Source organism: Natrix helvetica (genome assembly GCF_964273705.1).
Source record: "Natrix helvetica genome assembly, chromosome: 1".
In the NCBI taxonomy this organism is placed as follows: Eukaryota; Metazoa; Chordata; class Lepidosauria; order Squamata; family Natricidae; genus Natrix; species Natrix helvetica.
This window is the reverse complement of record NC_138548.1, coordinates 27,904,852-27,919,743: the sequence shown is the minus strand read 5'-3', so window position 1 is coordinate 27,919,743 and position 14,892 is coordinate 27,904,852. Positions and strand designations below refer to the sequence as shown.

Below are 14,892 nucleotides of genomic sequence, written 5' to 3'. Positions count from 1 at the left end.
GAAGAATCCGGGTGAGTGGATGGAACCTTCGCCGCCGCTACTACGGGCAAACCGGCAGAAATCCACCTCTAGTACAAAGCCAGAATCGAGAAGACAGCAACAGAAAACAAAGGCAGAAGTGGGTTCCTACCGGTTCAAACCAGTTCGGCTGAGAAGGTAGTAACTCGACCGGACACGCTTCCATATTGGTTCTATTGGCAGCATCTTGTTTTTTGCTTCTGCATGCAGAAGTGATTTTTTTTACTACTGTGCAAGTGCGCATAGCGTGCCTCAAGTGCACCCCTGAGCGAACCAGTAGTAACAGAAGCTGGAACCCACTCCTGAACAAAGGCCACCAATGCAAAGAAGCTGAAGAAACAGGAAAAGGGGGGTAGGGGAAGGGAGTAACTTACTTGCAGTTTCCCCCAAAGGCGACATTTTAGGCACTCTACACAATCCATGATCCTTGAAATGTTCTTAAAATGGAACCGAAATTCCTCCTGAGAAAGAATAAAAGGAACTAATGAATTAATGATTTAAAAATTCACTCATTATCTTTGATTTGAATCTGCAGCATTTCTCCCATTTGATAACTGAGCTCAGGGATGTCAAACTCAATTTCATGGAGGACCACATCAGGGTTGTGTTTGAGCTTACAAAAAGTATTTTCCCCCGGGAAAGTGGCTTAATTTTACCTTTAACTTGGCAGCTTCTTTTTGGTTTCCAGCAAAAAGTGAATTTTCATCGAAGTGCAAAGGAAAAGATCTGAGGCAGAAGACAAACACTATTAATAATGAAGGTCTGTCATTGCAGAAGAGAATGAAAAAGAATTCCATTCATCAGCAGTTATTAATTTCAGTAGTTCTTTTAAGATTTTTTTGTGTTGGTTTCTGCTGTAACTACTAGAATCTTAAGATTCTAGTGACATTTTGAGATCCGTGTACTATTGTACTATTGTCATTTGCCTTCAGGGCTACACCTTGTATTTCACAAAGTTTGCAATTCATTACAGTGAACCTTGTTGAAAGCTGATTGCCTTCAGCAATTGTACTAGAGATGACAACCATAAATTAAATACACCTTTGATTTATGCTCCCCAAACGCCATTGAGGCACTAATCAAGAGAGACCAGCATGTTTATCTTTTAGCCCTTAATTGCAGTTAGAATGCAGATAAGTTTAAGTAGGATTAGAAATAGCATAAAAGCAATGTTTACTTAGAGGATAAAACAATATCTATTTTAAAAAGTTACTATCACCCACCCAAAATTGAGATATTTTACTGATATTAGGACTGCTAAATCATGGCAACAAAAATCCAGACAATTAAATGCTAGCAAAGAGTGTTACCAACTTCTGGTTAGCAAAAAAACATCGATTGCAAACAATGGGTTTGATTAATGACCACTGCATTTGTTAATTACTACTTCAAAAAGGTAATAAAATTGGGCTGACTCACTTAACAAGTATGACTTAATGGTCATTAAATGATTCCAGGTTTAATGATGGTTTAATTACGGGTTTAATTGCAGTCATAAATCTAGAACTACCTATAGTGCACAACAGCCAAATGAAACAGAGGTTTCCTACATTGAATCAGCCTTCTAAAACTCTCAAAGCAGTCTGTAGTCTTCTACACTTGATAGATTTCTTTGAAACAAACTCACTGCATTGTGAAGTTTGGTTAAAACTTCTAACATTTAAACCTAAGCAGTTCTACTTATGTATTTTTCTGATGTTCTGCAATGGGTATCTAGTTGACATCGCAGTGTCAAAAATATTTTCCTCTTACAAAGATGTTGAGACTCTAGAAAGAGTGCAGAGAAGGGCAACAAAGATGATTAGGGAACAGGAGGCTAAAACGTATGAAGAATGGTTTCAGGAATTGGCTATGTCTAGTTTAATGAAAAGGACTAGGGGAGACATGATAGCAGTGCTCCAGGGGCTGCCACAAAGAAGAGGGAGTCAAGCTATTCTCCAAAGCACCTGAGGGTAGGACAAGAAGCAATGGGTGGAAACTAATCAAGGAGAGAAGCAACTTAGAACTAAGCAGAAATTTCCTGACAGTTAGAACAATTAATCAGTGGAACAGCTTGCCTCCAGAAGTTGTGAATGTCCCAACACTGGAAGTCTTTAAGAAGATGTTGGATAGCCATTTGTCTGAAACGGTATAGGGTTTCCTGCCTAGGCAGGGGGTTGGACTAGAAGACCTCCAAGGTCCCTTCCAACTCTGCTATTGTATTGTATTGTATAATAAGAAGCGCCCCATTTCGTTTTGAGCAAGGAAACCTTTCCTGAGTGGGTTGCATTTTGGAATGCCTGATTTCTATGCCCAATTCAATTACAGAATCCATCTGGAATGTTATTTGTTTGGCTCTATTACACAGTGTGCAATGAATGTATCATTATGCATATTAACAAATAAATGGGCTCTTGGTTCTTCATATTTGGTGTAAAGATTAAGGCATTAGGCTACAAGCCAGAAAACTCTGAGTTCTAGTTCCACTATAGATATGAAAACCAAGTTGATGACTTTGGGTCAATTGCCAGGAGACTGTGAGTTCTAGTCCCACTTTAGGAATGAAGGCCAGCTGGGTAACCGTTGGCTAATCCCTGTCACTCGATCCAACTCTCCTCACAGGGTTGTTGTTGTGGGAGAAATAGGAGGAGGAAGGAGTATTAGGTATGTTAGTTGCCTTGTGTTATTTATCAAAATAATGAAGATGAGAAATTAATAAAATCTTTTCATCAACCAGTGGTTAGGATGAAGAAAAGGCTGTGATTTTCAAATGCTTTAAATATACACTCAAAAGATGAATAGATTTATAATATCATTTAGCATTTTCCCAATATTGTTCAAACATTCAGAAATTATTTATAATGCTTTTTAGTGACTTCCAATAATACCTTAAAATAAATCACTGAACTACCTTACAATTTTGTTTGAACTGGTTACTTTATACCAGTAAAGTGAATTAAGAACCTACTCTTTGCAGCACAATCATCCCATCAACCCAAGGACTTTGTTTATTTTATTTTATTTATGTATTCAATTTATGCCCACCCAGCATCCAACTCTGACCCTAACCATAACCATAACAATCCATTGAAAATAACCACTGACAAGCAAGAATGATTACAAACAGCACCCCAAACTTGGGGTGACCAAAGAAGCACATTGAAATGGATTGCACTTACTTAATTAAATGAAGAACTTCCAGGAGGCGGTTCTTGGTTTTTACATCTTGATCCTCGTCCCCTGTGAAAAGCTGGAAATCAGGGCGCTCAAAAAAGGGCAAGATTTTTGAGAGAGCCCGTAACTCAATTAGATAGATGAAATACAGGTTCTTCAGCCTCCTGGGACCTTCGCCTTGTGTCAAGATCTCATCAAAGCGCAGCTGGAACTCTGTAACATTGTGCCCCCATCTCTTCTCTGCCCATGTGTCTTTCAAAAGAAAAGAAAGGACTAAAGTAATATTGAAGGTATGACTGAAGAACCATTCATGGCAAGCCTCAAACATCTCATCCTAAGCATACAACCTGTAGACCCCCTAGACTGGATGCTAAAATTCAGCCAAGGGTAGAAGGGTCAAAATAGATATATCATGACGGTTGTATTTATTATTATTATTCTGACTTGTAGAACAAATCAAAGCTATAGGACAGTGATGGGTAACCTTTTTCCCATCTCGTGCCAAAAGCAAGGGGAGCGGAGGGGAGTCATGTGTGGGCATGCCCACACCCATAATGATATGTGTGCGACCCCCCCCCCTTTGTGCATGTGCGTGCAACCCCCCCCCCCCCCACTTTCGGAACATGATGGACCCGTTTTTCATCCTCCCCAGGCTCCAGAGGCTTTCTAGGAGCCTGGGCAGGGTGAAAACAACCTCCCCCCCCCAAGGCTTTCCTGAAGCCTCCACAGCGTGAAAAATGGCCCTACGGGCAAACTGGAATTTCAAGAACAGACTTCCGGTTTGGCAGTAGAGCCATTTTTCACCCTCTGGAGCCTTCAGAAGGCTTCCCTGAAGCCTCTGGGGTGCAAAAAATGCCCCTACGGGCAAACTGGAAGTCTGTTCCTGAACTTCAGGGAAGCCTCCCGAGGGCAAAAAACAGCCTTAAAAGAAGGCCAAAGTCAGCTGGCCAGCACACACATGCGCGCTGGAGCTGACAGGGCAACACCTCATGTGCCCTAACAAATAGCTCCACATGCTACCTGTGGCAGATGTGCCATAGGTTCGCCATCACAGCTATAGGAGGAAGAGGTTGCACTTGCTAAGTGACATCATCACATCAGAACACCATTCTGTGGCCAAAATGTTTTTTAACATTTAAGAAGTACCCATTCATCTCACAATCCTTCTTTTATCTACAATATATATGTAGATGGACAACTTCAATCATATTGTAAAAAAAAACCTAATGGTATTGATTAATATGCTGACTGATTGACTCTTTCATTCTTTCTTTGTATGGCCACTTACCTCTCAAGCAGATCTTAGGGAATATTATTTCAGAAGGTAGGAACATACAGACAAAGCACATTTTGTAAGTCCCATCAAATGGATGAGATTTAAAGCATTGCCAACTTCTATATTTAGAAGGTCCCGTAAAAACAGGTTGCTCCTCCAAGTAAGGAGGCACCAGGTTAGGAACCAGGGGGTTGTGAGTTCTAGTCCTATTTTAGGCATGAAAGCCAGCTGGGTGAATTTGGGCCAGTCCCTCTCTCTCAGCCCAACTCCCCTCACAGGGTTGTTGTTAGGGGAAATTAGGAGGAGGAAGGAGAATTAGATAGGTTTGCTGCATTGAGTTATTTATAAAAACAATAGAGGCAGGATTTAAAAAAAAAAACCTAATCTAATCCAACCTTGTGTGTTATATTGTTTTTAGAATGAATGATCTTTCTCCTTCTGGATATCTTTGGTTTGGATTTGAGCAATCTTATAAATCAAATCAATCAAACCTATTTCTGGTTCATATATTTGCCATCTTTCAGTCACTGCAGGGAGGGTGTCCCCCCCCCCCGCTGTATCTTCAAAGACACACTTTTATTTGTTCCCACGTGCCTTAAATTCACTGATAAGGGTAAACAGAAGACTCAGCTACTCAGCTAGGGACCTCTTGATAGCATATGAAAAAGCAAACCATCCAGATCAGGGAAAACAACACATAAATAAAATATTAAAGAAGCTTTTTTGCCAGTATGGCTGACGCAATTAAATTTTGATCCTGCTGAAAGGTGAAACACAATTCAAGGCGTTCTCTCATTCAGTGATCTCATACTTCCTATTTTATGTGTGGTTTGGCTCTTTCATCCTGCATTATATTGCCTCAGAACTTCTTGTAAAACTTCTGTTTTCTATTTTCTGTTTTGCTCAGTCATTTGATTAAATCAATATTGAGGATGAAAAAAATTTGTGAACAGTCATAATAAAACCGGACAAACCTCGTTTTCTTTCTGGCCCTGAAGCCAAAGATCTTCTGCCATAAACTTCACTTCCCTGCCTCAGATACTAGAGCAGTGATGGCAAACTTTTTTTGGCTGCTGTGCCAAAAGTGGGGGAAGCACAGGGGGGTCGTGCACTGGCGTGCCACATCCATAATGCTATGTGTGCGCATTCCCAAGTACGCGTGCATACGCGCGATCAGTGACACACACACATACACCACTTTTGCAGCAGTTTTTTTGCCTTCCCCAGGCTCCAGAGGCTTTCTAGGAGCCTGGGGAGGGCGAAAACAGCCTCTCCCCCCCCCCCGAGATGCCTTCCAGAAGCCTCAGGAGCTTCCCTGAAGCCTCCGGAGGACAAAAATCGGCCCTAAGGGGAAACCGGAAGTTCGGGGATGGTGACTTCTGGTTTGTCCGTAAGGCCGATTTTCAACCTCCGGAGCCTTCAGGGAAGCCCCCTGAAGATTCTGGAGGTCGAAAATCAGCCCTACAGACAAACCGGAAGTCACCATTCCCGTACTTCCTGTTTCCCCTTAGGGCCGATTTTTGACCTCCAGAGCCTTCAGGGGCCTTCAGGAGGCTTCCCTGAAGGCTCCAGAGGGCAAAAAACCCGGACCTATGAGCAAACCAGAAGTCAGTTCCCAAACTTCCGGTTTGCCCGTAGGGCCGGTTTTTCACTCTTTGGAGGCTTCAGGGAAGCCTCTGGGGGGGGGCGATAAATGGCCTCAAGAGAAGGCCGGTCAGCTGGCCAGCAAGCGCATGGGTGCTGGCCAGCTGACAGGGCATCGCCTCGCGTGCCCTGACAAATGGCTCCGCATGCCACCTGTGGCACACGTGCCATAGGTTCGCCATCACAGCACTAGAGTCTTTCTATACACACACAATCAAAACGGTTTAACCAAATGTGTTATGTTCAATGCACATAACACACTTAATCTGGTTACCGAATGAACACATGTTCTGACTTCACATAATACTAAATCATAAACCTAACAAATCGTTTGGGTTTGCACAACCAGTGAAAGAAATCAAGATTAAAACTAACCAAACTGATAGTTATTAAGTAACATCCTATATGCCTGAAAGGGAGGCCCCACAGTTTCCTGATAAATCAGTTGTGCTTTCTGCTAAAGGTTCAAATTCAGTTCATACTTTTTTAAAAAATTTAGATTCTTTTAATGACAGTTCAGATGGTATAACTATTCCAGTCTCAGGTTCACTGTGTTAATATATTGCATTACAGGTACTCCTTGACTTGTGACCACAATTGGGACCGGAATTTCCATCATAAGGAATTTCCATCACAAACCGTTAAGGTTTTAAGTCAAGTCGCCATATGATTAGATCCAATTTTACAACCACTTGTACAATAGTTATAAAGTGACTCAGTGAAATTACCGTATTTTTCGGACTATAAGAACCGGAGTATAAGACACACCATGGTTTTGAAGAGGTAATTTTTTTAAAAAAAATGTTTTTTGCACTTTGCAGGATTCCCAAACCCTCTGCACAACTCATTTTGTGCAAAAGATGGGGGAGGCATGCAGAGCTTTGGGAGGTTTGTATAGTGCTCCTGGGGGCTGGGGAGGCAAAAAAGAGCAAAAACGGCCCTCCCCAGCCCCCAGGAGCCCTTTGCATGCTTCCCAAACCCTCTGCATGTCCATTTTTTGCAAAGGAGGTGGGGTTTCAGTGGGCCACAAATGCTGTATTCAGTGTATAAGACGCACCCAGATTTTCACCCTCTCTTTTGGGTGGAAAAGGTGCATCTTAAACTCCGAAAAATATGGTAAGTTAATCCAGTTTTCCCAATGGGATTTTTTTGCCATTTTATATATTGGAATCATGCAAAAAAAAAAAAAAACAATTGCAATTCACAATCATGGGACTGCAGGACACTTACAACCCATTGTAAATGTGAGCGGGTGGCCAAGCATCCAAATTGTGATCATGTGATCGCAGGGGTGGTGCGATGGTTTGCAATGGTCATAAGTGCAAATACAGGTGATGATTTTTCCCAATACTGGCATAAACTTCAAACGATCGTTAAGCAAACAGTCCTAAGATCTCAGATGGGAGGCTATTCCAAAGGACTGGGCAGCCACTAAGAAGATGCTCCTCCAAGGTACAATTGGCAACATTCAAGGGGGGGGGGCTTAGAGTGCACCCACCATATTTAACCTACCATATTTATCGGAGTATAAGACGGACCTTTCCCCCCCAAAAAAGAGAGTGAAAATCTGGGTGCGTCTTGTACACTGAATATAGCATCTTTGGCCTCCAGCAACCCTGCTCCCTTTGCAAAAATTGACGTGCAGAAGGTTTGGGAGGCTTGCAAAGTGCTCCTGGGGGCTAAGGGGGGGCAAAAACGAGCAAAAATGGCCCGTTTTTGCCCCCGCAGCCCCCAGGAGCACTCTACAAGCCTCCCAAAGCTCTGCATGCAGAGGATCTGGGAGGCCTGCAGAGTGCAAAAACTTTTTCATTTAAATTTACCTCTTCAAAATCATGGTGTGTCTTATACTCCTTTTATAGTCCGAAAAATATGGTAATACAAGGAACAGATACTTCCAGGAGAGGCAAACCCACAAGTAATTTGGCCATATGCCATGTAGCAGTACAGGTCATCCTTGACCTATGAGCACAAGTGAGCCCAAAATTTCTGTTGTTAAGTGAGACCTTTGTTAAGCGAATGTTGCCCCCTTTTATGATCTTTCTTGCCACAATCGTTAAGCGAATCACTGCAGTTGTTAAGCTACTAATCCTGTTGTTAAGTGAATCTGGCTTCCTCACTGACTTTGCTTGTCAGAAGGATGCAGAAGGGCATGACCCCGGGACACTGCAATCGTCATAAATATGAAACAATTGCCAAGCATTTGAATTTTGATCACATGATCATGGGGATGTTGCAAAAGTCGTAACTGTGAAAAACGCTCATAAGTCACACTTTTTTCAGTGACAGTGAACGGTCACTAGATGAGCTGTTGTAAGTTGAGGACTACTTGTGCTGTGCTTCAGAATCCTAAATAAATTGAGGGTTAGGGTTCCATATTTGATGGATGTTGCTTTTCTCATACATGCAAAGTTATATCCAACATCATCCACAGAATTCCTCCAAATGAAGCAGGTAGAAGAGACAAGTGCATTTCAGTGATGGGCTGCCCAAGCATGTACGTTGCGATCTTTTCACTTTCTTTCTATATTTGAGTCTTTTACACAGCTTTATTAGGATACAAGGTTTTGCAAGGAATCACAAAGGGATATTTTGGTTGTCAAAGGAAGTGAAGTGTGGTCTCAAGAGTTCACGACTGCCACTGTGGCAATGCAGCAGGAGAAATGGCCACGTGATCTTCCCCTTTCCCCCGTCTAGAGCATTAAGGAGAAAAGGAGACCACTAACCTTGCAAAAGGTATCTGGCACTGAGATGAATGTTGATGCTTGCGTGAAGGCCAGAAATAAGCTTGTAGAAAGCTCTCTTCTCCACACAGAGATCTGTAAGAAACATTGAGAGAAAAGTATGGCAATTGGAAGGGTAGAAATTTAATTCTGCAGTGTAATCAACATTGCATCTGCAATGCAATCCAGAGTGCGTTAGTTAAAGTGGTTTAAAAAAAATCAGTTACCTTGCAACCAGCTGTAAAACATATTCCCTGGAAAGAGAGAGAGAGAGAGCCATCACAAAGGATTTCTCACAACAGAAATGTATCTATGATAGCTTCATTTGTTGCATCTAATGCCGAAGTTGATTACTAGAGTATATGAAGAATTTTTCCAAAAGCAGGGTCCCATCTCAACACTGCATGTCATAACCCTGAAGTAGGTACACCCATCTCCTCCTGCTGCACACATTAGTAAAATGGTCTTAATCCTTCCACTTCTTAGCTCCAGCCATATCAGCTAATACAGGGGTGTCAAACTGAATATCTTCGAGGGACGAATCAGCATTGTAGGTCTCCGAAGGCCAGCCGTGTGTGTGTGTGTGTGTGTGTGTGTGTGATTGTGTGTGTGTGTGTGTGACAGTATAGCTGCCTCCTGCAGCACCCTGGCGGCCAAAATAAGGCACAGGGGGGCCATGCGCATCCTCCCCGTGCCCTCTTTTTGGCCTGGACGGCCTCCTGCAGCACTGTTGGCCAAAATGGGGCACGGGGGTGGTGGTGCATGCAGCCTCCCAATGGCCCCTTTTGGCTGCCAGAGACACCATGGACCAGTCCTTTGCTATTTCCAGGCTGCTCCCGTGGGCCAGATTTAAGCAGCCCATGGGCCAAATCCAGCCCACGGGCCTTGAGTTTGACACCCCTGAGCTAATACATTGGTACACGTTGGCAACATATTTCTCCAACAGCAGAATAAAGGACTGTTAAGAAGGATGAATTCAACTCGGTCCTCATCCAGCATAGTGTTTATGAACCTGGCACCTTCCAGCTGACATAGCCAAGTCCTCACACATTTGGAGGACAGCTAATTTTGGAAGAGTGAGTATGAAGTGTAAAGAAGGGAAGAAGAAATGGCAGTCAGTGTGCATTTTGCTAAATACCGACATCCCCCCCCCCCAGGACCAAATAACTAACATCCATCAATATATCTATCCTCTTGGTTATTGATGGGAATGCACTCACCTTCATTTTCTCTTACTCCTGTAAAAGCAAATTAAAAATAGAAAAGGAAGAGATTACATTTCAATCAGATGAAATGTCTTAAGTTATTTTTAGACTACTTCAGTGGGCATGAGCACTTTGATAAAATAGAAAATATTTGCCTCTGAAAGCTCTGAGTTTCCTTTCCCATCAACCTCAGACAGTAAAGCCAATAGTAAAGGATTATGGGAGTTGTACTCCAAAGACTTCTATTTGCTTTCTTCCTATTTTTGACTCCATTCCATTCTTATTTGCCATTTTCTCTTTTGATTGCCCTCCCATGTTTAGAGATTTTTTTAATAGTGTAGCAGCATGAAATGTGACATTAATACACACTGAAAAATGTTAATCCAATTTGAATTTTGCCCCTCTTATTTTATCAATAACCCTAATACTTGAAAACACATGTCAACTCTGTCCACTAACAATATCAACTTTCTCTTTAAAATAATGGAAAGATAAGCTTACCTCTGCCAGAAGCCAATGGATTTAAAGGCCTTTTTACTGAGCGAGGCCTATAAGATAAACGTATTTTAATTATTTATAGTTAAAACCATGAACAAATAATATTGGTTAAATGTATAACTAAAAGCAATTGACCACCATAGAACTGAATTATTTTCATTGCAATTTCTAGCAAATAAAATCGCTTTTAACTTAGGTCCAAAGGCTAAAGGGAGTGAACTAGACCAATATTTAGAGAGAAGCATTTGAACTTACCATAGTTACTAATTTCAAAAGGATGAAAAAAATTATTTGAAGATATCATCTTAATTGCTGAATGGAAAAGTTTACATGGGAAAGGCAAACTTTCAGACTTCTTTCAAGGATGCATTGATTTATCTTTCTTTATTTATCCTAACCTGGCACCTTCTAAATATATTGGACTAGTAATTCCATGCAATTGGGATTGCAGGGGATGGTGGAAGCTATAATGTAACAGAGTTTCTGGATGGGGAAAACTTTAATCAACTCTCTTAAACTTGGGAAGACTCTATAATAAAGATTTTCACATTGCTATAATTCTTTCAATATCTAATTAGTGACATGCAGATGTTAACCAGTTTGGTCTGGTGATTAAAACACTGAATTAGGACTGGGGAAATTTGAGTTTTAGTTCTTGTCTTAGAGTACTGAGGCCTGCAACGGAGCTGGTAGCAGAGTCGGACAGTGAGGAGGTTGGGGAGGAACATGGGCCAGTCCTGGAGGCTGGGAAGGCTCAGACGAGGGCTCTGCATCGGAGGCAGAGATGGTGCCAAGGCCATCTGGCAGTTCTGAGCTACCTTCGGAGTTAGACAGCAGTGAGGCAGAGGAACAGCTGGAACCTGTTCCCAGTGTGCGCATGTGCAGAGCTGCCAGAAAAAAAGAACAGCTCAGAAATCAGAGTAGACAGGAGTAAAGCCACAAGCAGATGGAGAATGGCTCCTCCCATAGGAAATAAAAAGGGATTGGGCTTTTGCACAAAATAATTCATTCATTCGTTTCAGGAGTGTGAAGATCTGTCCGTGAATCTCAGAGACTCTGTGCCAAGTCTTTCCAATTAATAACTCCAAGAAGTTGTGGGAACACAGGCTGCTTCTTTATATTATTCAAGTCATACAGCCACGATTTCTCTAACATGCTCTCTTTATTTAATAGGTATACCGGTAGTGAAAGTATAACTGTGATGTAATACCCTGTCTGTACTAGTGGTACAGGAAACAAAGGCTGAAAAAAGCACTTTGTCAAAGGACACCATAGGAATTTGTGGCAGAGCTGAGATTTGTACTGAGGACATGTCTGTGCATAGCTGAGATGCCCAAGATAAGCCACAACATAGCCCTGTTCTTTTATTAAATGGCATGTTTTAGCTCAGCAAGTTGGGAAAATACATTCACTGTGTTTGCAGGGCATGGATCTGGTTGTGTGATGCCAGCCAACTCCAGATTTTTTTTAATAAGCCATTCTTAACTGAGTTAGCACAGCATGCCAGTCAGTCTCTGTGCGTATTTAAAATGCTGTTACTTTTTCATCTTTTAAAGACATTTACAAACATCTTTTCCATGGACTGAGAGTGAAAGAATGCTATTATTTTGCTGTTTTTGAAATTACTTCAGCAACTACCGTATTTTTCGGAGTATAAGACAACCTTTTTCCCTCAAAAAAGAGGCTGAAAATCTGGGTGCATCTTAAACACGTTTGCCTCCTGAAACCCCGCCCCCTTTGCAAAAATGGGCGTGCATAGCCTTTAGGAGGCTTGCAGAGTGCTCCTGGAGACTGGAAAGGGCAGAAATGAGCAAAAATGGGCCGTTTTTTGCCCTTCCCAGCCCTCAGGAGCACTCTGAAAGCTCCTAAAGGCTATGCATGTCCTTTTTGGGGAGGTCTGCAAAGTGCAAAAACTTTTTTTAAAAATTTGCCTCTTCAAAACCTTGGTGCGTCTTATACTCCAGTGCGTCTTATACTCCGGTGCATCATATACTCTGAAAAATATGGTAGATTGAAAAGCAGGATGTAAAGATGTTAAAAATATAAATAAACATTACTATCTTAGAAATCATTAGGAAATTTAGCCAGGAGAAAAATAGATGAGGATCTTTTGGGGGAAAAAATCTTAAAATTTTAAAGCCTGGCCAAATAAACATACTTAAAACAGTTTTCTTCATAAATACTGTTCCAAATCTTCCAGGCTTCAGGACCTTTGTAGCCAGTGTAACGTTCTGGATTCAGAAGCAAATCTACATACTCTGCTTCAGGAGAATGGATATCTGGAAAGGAAAAAGAAACAGTATAGGGTTTCCTGACTAGGCAGGGGGTTGGACTAGAAGACCTCTAAGGTCCCTTCCAACTCTGCTATTGTATTGTATTGTATTGTAACTGCATTAAAAAGAGAGATAAAGAGAATAAGAATGTATCTGAGGATGCATCTTGCCAATTGCTTTTGTAGTTTTTACCTCAGAGTGTTCCATTTTTTTCCAACATGAAACAGATGAGGAAAAAAACCCACAACTTTCTCTGTTGTGGACTAGAGGTGGGTTGCTCCTGGTTCGGCCCGGATTGGGCAAACTGATAGTAGCGGTGGTGAGAGGCTCCGCCCACCCACCTGGATGCTTCTGCGCATGCACAGAAGTGGTACGCGTACACATGAGTGCACACGCCAGTACGAGCGAACCAGTAGTAAAAAAATTAGAAACCCACCACTGTTGTGGATTCATGCTGTGCAAGGCACACTCCTCCTCATTTAATCAAGCAAGAATCTGACAAAACTAGCAAAGGTTTCCATGATAGTTTGGAATCATTTCATTCTACCAACATTGGAAGTGCTACAGGTAGTCCCTGACTTATGAACGCAATGGAGCATGTCCATTACAGTCATGTGTTATAGTGGTTGTTAAGCAAGGCAGCCACATGATCATCTTGCTTAACAACCACAATCTTTGCAGGCATTAAGCAGAGCACAGAGTGTCTCAGGATATGGGGGAGAGAACCACCACAGGACCAGGACCACACTGCAGCACCTCCCCAGCCCACGTGTGGCCTCCCAGCCCCCCCCCAAACCTGAGCTACCCACTTCCCACCCATCTGGGCTTCCCACCACGCGTGTCCTACCCCTGTCTCCCCCTCCCCCACATCATGATTCAGGCCATTTGTTTTGAAGATCCCTTTGGGAAGAAGCAGCTGATCTGCCATGAGGCTGTATGGTGCTGGTCCAGAAGCGGGTACCATTTCAGATTTGAGAATTGCAGCTGCTCCCAACATTTTCCCCATTATCTCTTTTGGCAATGAACTCGGTGTTAAAAATTCCTTGTGTCGTTTTTATATAAACAGGGCAGACTTGCGATATCAAAATGATGGGCATGACTAGGCAACTCTGTCCCTTTCTGATATGCAATGCACCCAACCTACACATGTAAAAAAGAATGGCCTTCATCACCTGGTCATACCTGGCATTTTGATGCCATTGAATGCTCTCCAAAGATGTCCCCTTGTGAATACATACAGCTATTCCCCAAACATCTGAACAATGCCCAGGGATATTTTCTGTTTTCATCATATAACGAAATAAATGTCAAGCATTATAATTTGGACCAGGAGTCCCCAAGCTCCAAGCCATAGCCTACTACCGGGTTGCGGTCGGTTTGGAACCAGGCCACATGAATTAGTCAGCCCACGCATGCACAGTTGGACTTGCACAAGCAGCAAGCCAGTTACCCTCTCCCCCACACACTGGGCCACCAAGCCGTAAAGGTTGGGGACCTCTGATTTGGACCATAGCTTTCTATTATGTTCCTTTATCTTCTCCTCCCACTTCAGGTAGTTTAGAGGAATTTAAATTTTACATAAGAGTAAGACGGTGACCGTCAAGATAACAGACATGTGTCTGTATATCTCAAATACATATGCAAGCTTTCTTTAAATCCTTCAGATGTTGCGGGCACTATGGATTTTTAAGAAAAGATTGGGCAACCAGTGGTATAGCATTTCTCTGCTTGAGCAGAAAGTTGGACCAGAACAGTGATGGCGAACCTATGGCACCATGCCACAAGTGGCACACGGAGCCATTTGTCAGGGCACGTGAGGTTTACCCTTTTTTTAAAGCCATTTTTCGCCCTCCCCAGGTTCCAGAGGCTTTATAGGAGCCTGGGGAGGGCGAAAAGAGCCTCCCCCCCCCGGAGGCCCTCCGGAGGCTTCATAAGCTTCCCTGACGCCTTTGGAGCGCTCAAAACGAGCCTCTGAGCAAACTGGAAGTCACTTCCTGTTTGCTCAGAGGATCGTTTTGAGCACTCCGAAGGCTTCAGGGACCGTCCGGAAGCTTCCCTGACGCCTCCTGAGGGCATCTGGAGGGGCAGGGGAGGCTGTTTTCGCC

General features: G+C 42.6%; 1 protein-coding gene across 1 annotated transcript in view; it reads right to left on the bottom strand.

The window, feature by feature from the left end:
• ERO1A (endoplasmic reticulum oxidoreductase 1 alpha) overlaps positions 1 to 14,892 on the bottom strand; it is a 33,643-nt gene that overhangs the window by 5,060 nt on the left and 13,691 nt on the right. Inside the window, exons 7-14 of the mRNA XM_081936340.1 lie at positions 12,673 to 12,793; positions 10,518 to 10,564; positions 10,032 to 10,049; positions 9,039 to 9,065; positions 8,815 to 8,907; positions 3,177 to 3,423; positions 675 to 744; positions 393 to 479 (exon numbers count right to left, since the gene is read on the bottom strand). Coding sequence (XP_081792466.1) covers positions 393 to 479; positions 675 to 744; positions 3,177 to 3,423; positions 8,815 to 8,907; positions 9,039 to 9,065; positions 10,032 to 10,049; positions 10,518 to 10,564; positions 12,673 to 12,793 — 710 coding nt within the window. The remainder of the gene's footprint in view (positions 1 to 392; positions 480 to 674; positions 745 to 3,176; positions 3,424 to 8,814; positions 8,908 to 9,038; positions 9,066 to 10,031; positions 10,050 to 10,517; positions 10,565 to 12,672; positions 12,794 to 14,892) is intronic.